Genomic DNA, 15,456 nt, shown 5'->3' with positions numbered 1-15,456 from the left:
CTAGGGTGTACGCTGCTTTTTTTGGTCCAAAGTCACGTGGGAGCGCTCATCCCGCAAGTAATTGGGAGAAATGGCAAATAGAAAATAGACCTAAACATGCCCGCCTCTTAAATGTGGTGCCGATGCTCACTTCACAGCAAGTTTAAGTCACTGCAACATCATCAAATGGAAGCGATGGAGGCAAGTGCGGTAGTGGCTCAACGCAAATAAAAACAGTAAAAAGTGAAAATAAAATCCCCAAAGCGCACATTGGATCAGTATTAAAATGTAAGAGGTTCTTCTTCTGCCCAGCTTCTAGTTTTAAAAAGAAATTCTAAACTGGAAAAAAAATGTTTTGTAGTCCGATCAAAGGATTGAAGTTATAGGAAGAGCACAAAATCCTGGGTTAGATCATAACTTGTGTGTTGTGTTAAAAGGTAACAAAACTATTCGTAAACCCATGTATAAAGAAACACATTAATTATGTATTTTCCAAAACATATTTATTTGGCTTTAATTACATTATTATTTACAGTATTCCAACCATAAGAGTTTCAAATCACTTATCAAAACACAATTACCTAAGAGTCCGTTCTTGTGCACGAAGGGTAATTTTGGCTAATCATTCAAATTCTTCTTTCAGTGTCAAACAGTTCGCCTATGAATGCGAGGCATCCTCTGTGTCTACAATAAACAGAAATCCGTTTTTTTGCAGGGATTAAAAACAGCCACTTTCCTCACTCACACATCGCAGCAGTAATACTGCCCCCTGGTGGCTTAATCTATGGTGCAAAACATAGACACTGCTTCTTTCTGCCACAGGTAGAAATTTTGTTGAGATTTTGACATTCCATCTTCTTATACTTGAGTGACTCCTAGTGGGTGGTATTTAGACTCCAATAAAAAAACTACAGGATATACAAGTGTGGACCATCTCAAATCTGTCCACATTTAATTAAAGTCCTGCTTTGTACTCTCTGGATCAGTTGACCGTTGCCACTTCACACAACGCAGGGCTCATTTCATTGCGACTTTTTAAGGGGGTCTTCCACATTTGTGCGATGCTCGATTAAGAACAACCTGCAAAATGACAGGGGGGAGGGAGGTTGGTGCTAACTGTTAAATGAGGGTGTAAAGTGTGAATGCTTTTATTCTGTAAACTGTTTGGATATCCCTCTTATTGAAGAAAAACTGCACAGCTAAAAAGAAAAGCCGTGTGAAGAAATGTTAATATGAAAAGAGGAATCCACACATTGGAACATGATATTTCCAATAACACCGGAGTGAAAGTCATTGGATGATGCTCGGCTGAAGATGCTTTCTTTGGGAACACAACAGCAGCAGTAAGAGCTCACAACCTGGTCAATATTTCAGCCATTTGATGCCAAACATGAGCTCCACTGCAGTGCAACATCCCCCACACCCATCCAGGAAGTGTCTGCTTTAAATCAAGTTAACCTTGCCATGCATATTTGTATTCACTCAAACAGCAAAATGGGATACGTGGGTGTGCAATTGGAAGATCTAGAAAATGCTATAAAGTCTCCTTCCTTAACTCGCTCATTTTTCCGATACTGAAGGCAGAAGTTATATGGGGCGCTGACGACTTGCAGTTAGAATGTGTAGCCTGCCGGGGGGGCTTTATCATCTTTGTTGCTCTCCAGGGAGAAAGGAGGAATGCGAACATCAAAATGGGAGCCGTCAGTCCTCTCAATGCGAAATGTTCCCCTGAGCATAAAAAATAGGAAAGTGGTGATGTTAATCGCACAGAGAAGTGTGGAATAAAAATAGCAGAAACACAAGGTTGGTGTTTATATCACGTACAGAAGAAAAACTCACCACATGTGACCGCTCGGGGCCTGTAGAGAGACATGGCTGCTGTACTGAAATGCTGGCTGCTCTTTGGACAACACTGGCTCCTTTAATCGCACAATAAGAAGCCCAGAATGACAGAAAAAAAGGTTGTGATGCAAATATAGTACACGGCATTTCTTTTTCTTGGCTCTTTGTGAGTGACTAAAGTGGGGCATATTCAATCAGGGCCTCAATTGAGCTTTTTTTTCACCCTTCCACAGAAAGTCAGCTATGGCCATCAAAGATTAACCTGATCACCTAAGCATCGATTCACTGAAAACAAATCAATTATCAAACGCATCAAAAATTACTTTGGTAATCCATGAATCGGTTTACTTTAAAATGTTAGTTTAAAATGACTTTAGTTACGTAGACCTAGAGGAGTGGATCCGCCCCACGCAACTTGGAACTGCTCCCCATAGACACGGTGCAGAGCTAGTGTTTGCAAGCAGACAGGAAAGCAGGGACCTAACTTGCTCAGAATTTGGGTAGCTTCTGTAGTGACAAGCTTCTGCAGCTGTGCCAGCAGTAATTTGGGGCCGTTTTGAAAAAGAAATCACTTTGACGCCGCCACCACTCTCATGGCATGAATTGATGTTCTGTTCTGAGTCATGACGAAGCGTGAGGAATCAGCATTGTGTGTCAGTCAGAGTGTGAGTGAGCCGCACTGACCCTGCCAACCACGCCGCGACCTCGGACAGTCTCCAGGGTTCCAGACAGGCTGAAAATCCTCCAGTGTCTCTCCCTCAGCTGAACCACCTCATTACCCATGTTCTCCAAACGGATGCAGTATCGCCACTTGACAGGATGACACACAGTTAACACACAGAATCAAGTTAGAAAAAAAATAAAATCTGGCATCACATCAACAATGGAGGATATAAAAAAATGTGTGTGTTGGTTGCTTTTTGTTTTTAAATTGAATTATTCGTTGTTGTTTTCTTTGGGGGGGGGGGGGGGCTTGGACAACACAAGGGGGGGGGGGGGGGGGGGTTATGACCAAGTAGGTGCATTAATAAAACTGTCTCGAAGGTAGTTAAGGCTATTCATCTATTTTATGGGCCTGAGTATGCATCATTCCACTACTCACCCAGTATACATGAGAATTCTGGCCTTCCTAAATAGAGAGAGAGAGAGAGAGAGAGAGAGAGAGAGAGAGAGAGAGAGAGAGAGAGAGAGAGAGAGAGAGAGAGAGAGAGAGAGAGAGAGAGAGAGAGAAAGATAGAAAGAGAGAGAGAGAAAGAGAGAAAGAGAGAAAGAGAGAGTGAGAATCACAGTTAAATTTATAACTATGTGACTTCTTTTGCCAAAACCGCTAAATACTCAAGGTTAAGAGTCTCATTGGAAACCCAAAGCACCACCATGACCACGCTAACAACAACATGACTGCTTCTTGGCTGTATCGCATGTCCATTATTTACCCGCATGCCCATGTAGAAAGGAATTACGGTGACCCGGATGTTCTCAGTGGTTTCCCTGTGGACGTCCGAGAGCTCCAACCAGGGGTGATTCTTTTCCTGCCATGCTTTGAGGGTGTCTCTGGCAATGAACGGAGGAGCTATGATGGACCAGAGAAGGACAAGTTCAGTGAGAAACAAAGCTTACTCCAAAGGTGACAAAAGAAATGACAAGAGTGTGCAGGAGGAGGAAGTACACAAGAAAGTGACGTTCTTGGCAACTCTAGGGAGACAATAGACTGGGGGAGTGAGTGCTTACATTTGGCAGGGTTGTGCATGAGGAAGCGTTCAAACAGCTCATGTTGAATGGGAATCTGCTCTGCGGAGTTGTACGGCAGGATGTCTTCGTGGCTCACGTAGTCTAGGCCTGATGGAGAGAGAGACAAATTCAAAATATTGTGTGGGTACAGGACGCCGCAGTGGATGACTGCATCTTTGACAGCTTTCGGTCGATTTTCTTCAGATAATGGCGGTGTTACTCAGAAGCGAGATCGATGACAGACGGCACAGGCGCATACCTGGGATGGCGTAAAGCGCTCTGCTGTCATCATGGTTCGCCAGAAACGTCACCGCCTCCGTCTGAGACCTCTGAGACTGTCAAATACAACATGAACCAACATTTATCAATAAGAGGTGTAAATCGGCTGCATGTGGTCAATTTCACCTTTTCAAAAGGCAAAGTGCACCTGAGATTCACAGTAGCTATCATCTCGTCAGCCTCTTAAAATGATAACCTAAGTCAAAATGTGACTTTTTTTTTGCCTTAAACACTTTCCCTGCTAAAATCGGCTACATCCTTCATTAAAACAAGATCATTCAACTCTAGGCCTGAAATGAAATAAATTATATAAGATAACCTTTATTTGTCCCACACTGGGGAAATTTGCAATTATTACTACATTAAAAAAAAAAATCAGAATGTGGTTCCTGTTTTTTTTTTTTTAAAGAAAAAATGACTTTGGCACTTATTTTAAGGAGGTGACCAGACACAAAAACAGACAGAAATTATCAGGCAAGAACACAGAAGCTTACAACTATAGCATTGAGTTGCTTGCAATGTGCAACCGCTCGCTGTCAATAAATCCCACACAATACTAAATTTAATGCAAGAGACAAGTAAACAAAGTCCATAAAACAAGTAGTGCGCCACTCTCAAATAGAGTTTGATCGTGCGTTTGTGAACAAAAAGCTCAAAATAATGAACAATGCACCCCCATAAATAAAGAATGTTAGTATTCTTTCCAAATTAACCATTCAAAACTGAGCAATGGTGTGAGGTATTACATTAAATACACAGTCAATTGCCTTTCAAGAAAAAAAAATGTAAAAAACAAGAATCCTCCTACGGCTTTGAATGAAAATATAACGTTGCTAAATACAAAAACTTACAATGTGAGGGCAATCTCTAGTATCAATCAGAACTTGGTAGTAAGTGTGAGTCTTCCCCTTCACTTCTTTTGAGCCATGGGCACCGGGGGGCTCCGGCTTGCTGGGGAGTAAATCAACAAATCAAATCAAAAGATATGAAGATTGGGCGTGCACAGGAGCAACATAGTCCAAAAATGCACAAACTCTGGAAAGCCTTGACTGACTCAAGATGTGTCATCTTGAATGAGGAAGGGTCTTTACCTCTCAGACATGGGCGGTGTGATGTCTCGATCGTACAGTCTGGCATGCCACGGAAACAAGACGATACCTCGATAGCCAAAGACGCTGTGGAGAAAGAGCTGAGAACAAAACAAGAGACGCGCGCTCACAATGCTGCATTGAATAAATTAGATCTTACGCAAGGCATCATACTCAGGTGTATTTGCTTGAAAGCTAGGAACAACACAAGGTTAAAAGAAATTGGGAAAACTCAAAATAGGTCAGGATGGACGGAGAATGTGTTCGCCGGCATCCAAAGGGTCACCCTGCGACCATTCCAAAGTATGACGGTTCAACACGAATGAGCATGCAATTTTTTTTACCTGCCCCGTCTCGTATTTGCCGTGCTGCTTCAGAGCCTCAAACACCCCCACCGTCTCCAAAATCTTCCCCTCAGGCCTGTTCCTGCCAAATAGAGGCAACGTCAATAAAAACTGGCTTGGGTTGACGGCAAACAAATTTTTAGCATTCACAAGGAGAATTTTGTGGCGAGTCCCACGACCGTACCGACAGCATGCCTGAGCATCACATAAGAAGCTATGGTCTTTCTTTCTGGAATGAGAGCGTTCATTAAAGAACGACGCAGAGTCAAGTGCAGTATTTTAGAAAATGTTCACTTTCGGACCACATGGTCAAAACAACATTGAGTGAACGGCAATAGATCAGGGGCGTCCACACTCGGTCCTTGGGGGCCGCTGCCCTCCCCATTCTCCATTTCTCCCGGATTCAAATAATCAGGTTCCTTGTAATGCTGCTTCACAGCCGGCTGGTGAGATGATCATTTGCATCAGAGGTGTGTTCAATAACTGGCCCTATCACAACCACCAAAAATTGGTACAGTTTAGTACCAGTACAAACAAGTTTAAATGTGAATGGCACCAATCCTGAGTTGTAGATCTTAGGTACGAAAGAGGGGTTACGTGTTACACAGATGACAACTTCAAACAATTGAGTTATATGTCACTTGTCACAAGCAAATGCTGTTCGCCCCCACTAATCTGTGCTTCAAAAACGGTAGTTCTGCTTGCGTGGCTTGCCACTTTTAACAACAGTCTTTCCGTGTTGCTGGCCATGACTTGCAAATGGTGAGCCTAACCCTTAACCTTAAGATGCCAAGTAAAGAGTAGAGATACTCAATGTGATGGGTGTCATCTAGATGTTTCATCTGTCATCAAAATGGCTTGACTGGTAGGCAAATGAGGTGTAGTCCAGCACTCAGAGTGTAATAAAACTTGGCCTGCATGATAATTTTTCAGAATTCGGCCCTGTTCAAATGCCAAGCTTTTGACCAAGATAATTAAATGGACCTATTATAACCATCCATCCATCCATTTGCGATCCGCTTTATCCTCACGGGGGTCACGGGAGGTGCTGGAGTCTATCCCAGCTGTCTTCAGGCAGTAGGCAGGGGACACCCTGAAGCGGTTGCCAGCCAATCGCAGGGCACACAGAGACGAACAACCATCTGCGCTCACACTTCTGGGACAATTTTGAGTGTTCAATTGGTATGCCATGCATGATTTTAGAATGTGGGAGGAAACCGGAGTACCCGGAGAAAACCCATGGAGGCCCCGGGAGAACATGCAAGGCAACATGGAAGGCCGGAGTCGGGATTGAACCCATGATCTCTGCACCGTGAGGTCCACAAGATAACCATTGGGCCAATGGGCCGCCCCTATTATAACCTGTACAACTCAATTGAATCTCTACAAGAACTTCGGAACTTCATTTGAAGTGTAAAAGGTGGCTGACAAGTGTGTGCCGACTCCCATTTAACTCAAGTTTGAATGGGATTGACTACCGGTAATTGTGCAAAACCACATCCCAAGTAACGAGAGGGTGGGTACTTGTGCAACCACATTATCTCAGTTGATTTTTTTTTTTTACCCCTCCGTGAGTCGTCACCTTACCGTGGTGGAGGGGTTTGTGTGTCCCAATGATCCTAGAAGCTAAGTTGACTGGGGCTTTATGCCCCTGGCAGGGTCACCCATGGCAAACAGGTTCTAGGTGAGGGGCGAGACAAAGCACGGCTCAAAAGACCCCAATGATGATAAAAATAAATGGATCTAGGTTTCCCTTGCCCGGACGCGGGTCACCGGGGCCCCCCTCTGGAGCCAGGCCTGGAGGTGGGGCTCGTTGGCAGGCGCCTGGTGGCCGGGCTTACACCCATGGGGCCCGGCCGGGCACAGCTCGAAGAGGCAACGTGGGTCCCCCTTTCCCATGGGCTCACCACCCATGAGAGGGGCCAAAGGGGTCGGGTGCAATGTGAGCTGGGCGGCAGCCAAAGGCGGGGACCCTGGCGGTCCGATCCTCGGCTGCAGAAGCTAGCTCTTGGGACATGGAATGTCACCTCTCTGGCAGGGAAGGAGCCCGAGCTGGTGTGTGAGGCAGAGAATTTCCGACTGGATATAGTCGGACTTGCCTCCACACACAGCCTGGGTTCTGGTACCAGTTCTCTCGAGAGGGGTTGGACTCTCTTCCACTCTGGAGTTGCTCACGGTGAGAGGCGCAGAGCAGGTGTGGGCATACTCATTGCCCCCGGCTCAGTGCCTGTACATTGGGGTTCACACCGGTAGACGAGAGGGTTGCCTCCCTCCGCCTTCGGGTGGGTGGACGGGTCCTGACTGTTGTTTGTGCATATGCACCAAACAGCAGCTCAGCATACGCACCCTTTTTGGAGTCCTTGGAGGGTGTGCTGGGGAGTACTCCTGCTGGGGACTCCATTGTTCTGCTGGGGGACTTCAATGCTCACGTGGGCAATGACAGTGATACCTGGAGGGGCGTGATTGGGAGGAACGGCACCCCCGATCAGAACCCGAGTGGTGTTTTGTTATTGGACTTCTGTGCTCGTCACGGATTGTCCATAACGAACACCTTGTTCAAACATAAGGGTGTCCATATGTGCACTTGGCACCAGGACACCCTAGGCCGCAGTTCGATGATCAACTTTGTAGTTGTATCATCGGATTTGCGGCCGCATGTTCTGGACACTCGGGTGAAGAGAGGGGCGGAGCTGTCAACTGATCACCACCTGGTGGTGAGTAGGCTCCGATGGTGGGGGAAGATGCCGGTCCGTCCTGGCAGACCCAAACGTATAGTGAGGGTTTGTTGGGAGCGTCTGGCGGAATCCCCTGTCAGAAGGAGTTTCAACTCCCACCTCCGACAGAGCTTTTCCCATGTTCCGGGGGAGACGGGGGACATTGAGTCCGAGTGGACCATGTTCCGTGCCTCTATTGTTGAGGCGGCCAATCTGAGTTGTGGCCGTAAGGTGGTTGGTGCCTGTCGTGGCGGCAATCCCCGTACCCGCTGGTGGACACCAGCAGTAAGGGATGCCGTCAAGCTGAAGAAGGAGTCCTATCGAGCCTTTATGGCCCGTGGGACCCCAGAGGCAGCTGACGGGTATCGACTGGCCAAGCGGACCGCGGCTTCGGTGGTCGCCGAGGCAAAAACCCGAGCGTGGGAAGAGTTCGGTGAGGCCATGGAAGCCGACTTCCGGACGGCTTCGAGGAAATTCTGGTCCACCATCCGACGTCTCAGGAGGGGGAAGCAGTGCACCACTAACACTGTGTACAGTGGGGATGGGGCGCTGCTGACTTCGACTCGGGACGTTGTGAACCGGTGGTCAGAGTACTTCGAAGACCTCCTCAACTCCACCAACACGCCTTCCTTGGAGGAAGCAGAGCCTGGGGACTCTGAGGTGGGCTCTCCTATCTCTGTGGTTGAAGTCACTGATGTGGTTAAAAAGCTCCTCGGTGGCAAGGCCGCAGGGGTGGATGAGATCCGCCCGGAGTTCCTCAAGGCTCTGGATGTTGTGGGGCTGTCCTGGTTGACACGCCTCTGCAACATCGCGTGGTCAACAGGGAGAGTGCCTCTGGATTGGCAGACCGGGGTGGTAGTCCCTCTTTTTAAAAAGGGGGACCGGAGGGTGTGTTCCAACTACAGAGGGATCACACTCCTCAGCCTCCCTGGTAAGGTCTATTCAGGGGTGCTGGAGAGGAGGGTCCGTCAGGAAGTCGAGCCTCAGATTGAGGAGGAGCAGTGTGGTTTTCGTCCCGGCCGTGGAACAGTGGACCAGCTCTACACCCTTAGCAGGGTCCTTGAGGGTATGTGGGAATTCGCCCAACCAGTCTACATGTGTTTTGTGGACTTGGAGAAGGCGTTTGACCGTGTCCCTCGGGGAGTTCTGTGGGGGGTGCTTCGTGGGTATGGGGTACCGAACCCCCTGATACGGGCTGTTCGGTCACTATACCACCGATGTCAGAGTTTGGTTCGCATTGCCGGCAGTAAGTCGGAATCGTTTCCAGTGGGGGTAGGACTCCGCCAAGGCTGCCCTTTGTCGCCGATTCTGTTCATAACCTTTATGGACAGAATTTCTAGGCGCAGCCGAAGCGTTGAGGGGGTCCGTTTTGGGGGCCTCAGTATTACATCCCTGCTTTTTGCAGATGATGTGGTGCTGTTGGCTCCTTCAAACGGGGCTCTCCAACTCTCACTGGAGCGTTTCGCAGCCGAGTGTGAAGCGGTTGGGATGAAAATCAGCACCTCCAAATCTGAAACCATGGTCCTCAGTCGGAAAAGGGTGGAGTGCCCCCTCCGGGTCGGGGAGGAGATCTTACCCCAAGTGGAGGAGTTCAAGTATCTTGGGGTCTTGTTCACGAGTGGGGGTAGGAGGGAGCGGGAGATCGACAGGCGGATCGGTGCAGCGTCTGCTGTGATGCGGACGTTGTATCGGTCTGTCGTGGTGAAGAAGGAGCTGAGCCAAAGGGCCAAGCTCTCAATTTACCGGTCGATCTACGTCCCAACCCTCACCTATGGTCACGAGCTATGGGTCGTGACCGAAAGAACGAGATCCCGGATACAAGCGGCTGAAATGAGTTTTCTCCGCAGGGTGTCCGGGCTCTCCCTTAGAGATAAGGTGAGAAGCTCAGTCATCCGGGAGGGGCTCAGAGTCGAGGCGCTTCTCCTCCACATCGAGAGGAGCCAGATGAGGTGGCTTGGGCATCTGATTCGGATGCCTCCTGAGCGCCTCCCCGGTGAGGTGTTCCGGTCATGTCCCACCGGTAGGAGACCCCGAGGAAGACCCAGGACACGCTGGAGAGACTATGTCACCCAGCTTGCCTGGGAACGACTCGGGATCCCCCGGGGAGAGCTGGAAGAGGTAGCTCGGGAGAGGGAAGTCTGGGCTTCCCTGCTAAAGCTGTTGCCCCCGCGACCCGGCCCCGGAGCGGTAGATGATGGATGGATGGATGGATGGATGGATTTTTTTTTTTAATTAGCCTCTCGATATGATGGTCACAGGCCTTGTGTATACTATACAAAAAAGTTTCTTCAGTAGATGGCGATGTTGCTTTGTCAAAACAACCTGAGTGCAAGAGCACTCACTGTTCACCGGAGTCTTGTCCATGTCTGACAGACATCTATAAATAACTGAACGCAGTCCAGAGGCAGTAGATGACCACTTTGCTCATTAATGTTCTAGAGAAAAGGGAAAAAAAAATCAATAATAATAGTGCTGTTGTCCACCGTTGATTTTTTTTGGTTGTGACAAATTTGCCACATGCCTAAACTGAACACACAAGCCCATGGCCATACTCGCACTCTAAAACAGTGTTGTCATGTAAACAATCTGTTTTGTGTCAATGGCCCTCTTGTAAAAGGTTTTCTGTTATTGTCTGTGCATCACATTCCACTGAGATGTTGATTTTATGTGCGATTCAGCTTTGTTTATGATAGAAAAGATTCCCTCTTATAGAAATAATCTACATGATCCCTACAGAAGAGTAAATCCCACTTCTTCATTGAGCCTTCGCTTGCTCCAGCCGTAATCTCAATTGTAACTTTGACAAGATTGCGTAGAACACCTTGACTTGTCAGATGTCAGAAATTCCATTAGATGTCCAATATCTGCACCTTCACAAACACACAGATATATACTTAAGCGTATGGCCGTGCAGAGACAACAGCTGGTCACAAACATGTATACTTCTCTGCTCCCTACAAAGCTCGTCTTTACAACAGAGATCGAGTGGGGATTAATTTGTTGTCGCACGATGTGTTGGTTTCACGTTAGTTTCAGATATACCATCGGATAATACAGAAGTATTATTTTCAGGAAAATATGGATGCATAAAGTCAAACTGATGTTAAAAAAAATGTGAACCGTCCCACCAGCTCCCTATCAACCGTGGCCATAATGTAATGCATTTTAATGAAGAGTGAACACCAATACCAACTTTGAACTGTGCAACAGTCAGTGTGTCTGTGTCACATAACAAGAGTACCGTATTTTCTGCACTATAGGGCACTTCGGACTTTAATGTGCACCAAAATGACAAATGACATTACAAAACAATAAAATTAAAGACAAAAGTTACGTAGACAATCGATTTAACAAAAAGGCAAACAAACCTTTTTATTTTAAAGAGCTTGGTTTCGGCTTCAAACAAATCGGTTTTCGAACAGCCTTCTGGAACGGATTATGGTCGAAAACTGAGGTATGACTGTGTGTGTGTGTATATATGTATATTGATACACACACACACACACACACACACACACCACGGATGGATGGATAGAGAATCTTTTTTATACAATATATCCGAATACCAAAATGGTCGATAACTATACCCCCACACTCAACTTCCTTCTTCTTTGTCTCTTATCAATACTTCTTTTACACAGTGCCCGAAAAATTCTGACATCACATCCCTTCAGAAAAAGCTGATAATCTTGTGTTATGAAAATTTAACCTCTGAAACAGTTAATTTATAATCACTTCCAATTGAATAATCAAGAGGCATACTTGAATCTTACTTGAAGCACTGTGTTGTATTTATTTACACTTCATGGCATTCCTTGAAAAGCGGGTTGCACAACCAGATATTTTCAGTGGCATTTGCTTGGCCACTGGATATTTGTATTAAATTGTATTCCTCTTTTTTTCCCTGTTATTCCTGAAAAGCGGGTTGCACAACCAGATATTTTCAGTGGCATTTGCTTGGCCACTGGATATTTGTATTGAATTGTATTCCTCTTTTTTTCCCTGTTATTCCGTGGTCTACAGTTCATAAGTTATATGTTATGATGGAAAACAAAATCATTTTAAAAAACAGCCATTAATTTAATGTAATTTAAAGGGAAAATAACAGGATAATTATCATTACAGTTACCTATATCGGGATGTAAATGTTCGTCCTCAACTCATTATATCCAAAACAGAGTGGCAAAAAATGGCTGATATATGCTAAACATCCTCTCTCACATTCACTATTGATTTCATTTATGTTGCTTTGCTTTGTAGTGATTCACTGTAGCTGTGCTGTAATCCAGCACATTATGCAACATCTTGAAGAAGCTCTCTCTTCCCACTTTGTAATATTGCCAATGATAAATATTTGTTTGTTTGTTTGTTTGTTTGTAATATGGACAAGCTCAGCGAGTTACCCGCAAAAGACTGACCCACAAAGACTGGCAAGACAGAAAATGAAATGCTAAACATGTTACATAAGATTAAATCAGGCTATGTTCAAACTACAAGTGGTGATGCCCAATTCAGATTTTTTTTGTTTGTTAAATGTGATCTTTTTACATCATAAATCATTCACATTACAAAAATAAATGCAACTTCTAAAGCGCGACATTGAGGGACGTGCAGTAAAAAAATAGCGCAGTGTTTCCGGAAGTAAATGTGGTCCCACGTGTAGGGGCTTCATTTGATCACCTCATATCGCCAGAGTAGCATGGCGGGAGGAGGTAGGAACATTTTTAGGAAATGAGGCAACATTCATCAAGGTCCTCATTTAATGGAGATGTCTACTAAAGATGAAGTCACGTCATTGTCGTGTGCACGAAACGTCTGTGTGGTTAAATTATTACTATCACCACAAATGTCTGCTTTATGCTTCATGTTTCAAGTGCGATGACTGGTAAATTCAAGTCAAATATAAAGACTACATTTTTACTCAAGAAGCTGCAGATTCACAATTGTCAGTAGTCACCGTCCCAAGTGTTCTCCCATGCTCGTGCAGAGCCAATATTCGGCGTACAGGTTGGATGTGTGCTGATGAGTATTCCGACAGCAGAGGCAGTGCATACATAACTGATTTAGATCCACATAAGAAAGAAGCCCAAGTGAGACTTGGAAAAAAACAAAACAAAACAAAACATTGAATTGTACCCTTCACACTGCATGTAGAAATCGGATATGGTCACATATGGTCAAAAAAGAAAGGGGGGGGGGGGCGACGATTCCGAAGCACTGCTGTCAATCCAACCACAGAGGGAGCTCTGTCTTATACAATTAGTCCAATTCAGCCAAATGGCCATCCACGAAGAAGTAGCTAGGGAGAGGGAAGTCTGGGCTTCCCTGCTAAAGCTGTTATCCCCGCGACCCGGCCCGGAAAAGCGGTAGACGATGGATGGATGGATGGATGGATGGATGGATGGATGGATGGATGGATGGATGGATGGATGGCCATCCACGAATTATTTTAACATCACTAATAGTATATGGAGAAAAAAATCAAACTGGCTTTTGCAGGACAAAAAGTCAAATGAAAGAGAGGAGCATAACACGTGAAAGGCCTGTGGTTTCTGAGACACAACACCTATTATTGAATACAAACGAACAATGACATTGCGTTAGCTCACAGAGCTTCCCTGTTCCCCACATTAGCTTCTTTGTACTAAACTAAACCATTAAGAAAGTAGTACTATGCTATATTTAAATATGCAACCCCCAACTCCAATTAAGTTAGGATGTTGTGGTGAATGTAAATCAAACCAGAGGTGGGCATTCTGTCAGCAAGGCCCATCTATCCGTCACTGATGAATGCAGTCTTGCTGACAAATGATGGGAAACTTTAAAAAACTGACAAGGGGGTTTTGATCAGTCACTGCAATTGTTGCTCACTGTCATTACCGACGGAGACGATTTGTAAAAGTATGATTAGAAAAACAACTAGATACAAGATTTTGCGGAAAACACATTGTCAAAGTGCTTCCAGTCACGAACGACCAAGCATTACCAAATGTACGCTAGACAAATGCCAATGAACGCCACAAGTCAGCGTCGCCACATATTTAAAGCCCTTGGGAGACACGGGTTGATATTTATAAATGAGTTTAAAAAAGTGCAGTGCACTCAGTGCGCCACATGTAAATGTTGACACACAACCTTTTTTTCCTCAAAGGACACCATCTTCAGGAAGGAACACGCGCATAGCTTGGTCTTTAGCTTGTTAGCTGTGACAGGAGGACACTGGCGATGCGTCTTACCGTGACGACATGAACCTCTTCTGTTGAACGACACCGTACATTCCGCAGGCTCGGCATTCTAACTGTGATCTATTTAATTCGAACCTACTGTCAGCCACGCTTAATAATCTCTGCGCCTGTTTATTTTTGTATTTACTGAAAGTACTCAGCAGACCTCTACGTAACGCACAAGCCGCCATCTTTGTTGGTGGTGGCACGCTTCTACGCATGCACACACTTACATACGTACATACTAGTGATGTGTCGTTCGCGAACGATCCGGCTCCCAGAGCCGGCTCTTTGAAGTGAACGATGGGAGCCGGCTCCTCAATGGGAGCCGGAACGGGAGGGTTATAGTGATGTGTCGTTCGTGAACGAGCCGGCTCTTAGAGCCGCCTTTTTTGTTTCTCCAGTTGTTTCCCCCCCCCCCCCCCCCCTTCGGTTAAAGCCGCACGTGATTGGTCAAGATCTGTGGTAGACGGGGGAGGGGGGGGGGGTTCACACACACACACGCGCGCACACACGCACACACACGCGCACACACACGCACACGCTACAGTTTAGAGAGGGGGGAGGGGTTAGAGGAGAAGAAACAGCAGCGCGCGAACGAGAGAGACGAGGAGACGACAGAGCTAGTTAGCAAAAAAAAGAACACGGTGGAAAGCGAAAAGGTGAGAAATGGATAGAAAACGCAGTGAAATTTGGACTCATTTCAATGTTATTGATAGTTCAAAGGCAGCGTGTAGACTCTCAAAGTTAAAATATCCCATAAATCAGGCTCCACAAATAACCTGCACAGGCACATAAGAAAAGTCCACCCATCAGTACAATTGCGAGAGAAAAGACAAGCAAGGGAACCAGATGTTAATGAAGGTGCTAGTGTGTCTGCAACTGTTGCTGCTGCTCCAATGTCACAACAACTGCCTAGAAGTACAACCCAGAGCTCTATCCTGTGCAAGGGTCTTCAGAAAGTGACAGCTGAGCATCAGACCAGCGTAACCACAGGGAAAGTGAAAGAGTTAGTGGATGCTCTCTGTGCATCCATGGACAGAAAATTCCACAGAATGGAATGGAACACTGTTCTGTCAGAAACCACCATTCTTGACCCAAGATTCAAGAAGCTGGCCTTCACTGACAATAGAGCGGCTGATGAAGCTCTTCAAAGAATAACTGCAGCAGCAGCAAGAGCCAGCCAGACAACTGCACTGCCAGGAGGCGAAGAGGGAGAAGAGGGAGCAGAGCAACAACAAGAAGAGCCACAAGCATC

The 15,456-nt window shown here is 46.1% G+C and overlaps 1 protein-coding gene across 2 annotated transcripts; it reads right to left on the bottom strand.

Annotated features, from left to right (window-relative positions):
• Nucleotides 1–460: 460 nt before the first annotated feature.
• Nucleotides 461–14,438, bottom strand: poldip2 (polymerase (DNA-directed), delta interacting protein 2). Of its 2 annotated transcripts, none has more exons than XM_052079029.1 (11): nt 14,211–14,438; nt 5,261–5,342; nt 4,920–5,017; nt 4,680–4,779; nt 3,809–3,884; nt 3,550–3,657; nt 3,255–3,391; nt 2,924–2,950; nt 2,506–2,631; nt 1,819–1,898; nt 461–1,707 (listed from the first exon to the last, which is right to left on the bottom strand). In XM_052079029.1, exons 1-11 carry the CDS (start codon nt 14,417–14,419, stop codon nt 1,593–1,595), a joined length of 1,158 nt encoding a protein of 385 aa, XP_051934989.1. In that variant the 5' UTR covers nt 14,420–14,438; the 3' UTR covers nt 461–1,592. The 2 variants fall into 2 exon arrangements, with proteins under 2 accessions (XP_051934989.1, XP_051934990.1); XM_052079030.1 differs by having other exon boundaries at nt 5,261–5,336; nt 14,211–14,429.
• Between the last annotated feature and the right edge of the window lie 1,018 nt (nt 14,439–15,456).

The sequence above is a fragment of the Hippocampus zosterae genome, chromosome 10 (assembly GCF_025434085.1).
Source record: "Hippocampus zosterae strain Florida chromosome 10, ASM2543408v3, whole genome shotgun sequence".
Classification (NCBI taxonomy): domain Eukaryota; kingdom Metazoa; phylum Chordata; class Actinopteri; order Syngnathiformes; family Syngnathidae; genus Hippocampus; species Hippocampus zosterae.
Note: the sequence above shows the minus strand (reverse complement) of the source record. Positions and strands in the feature narration are given on the sequence as shown.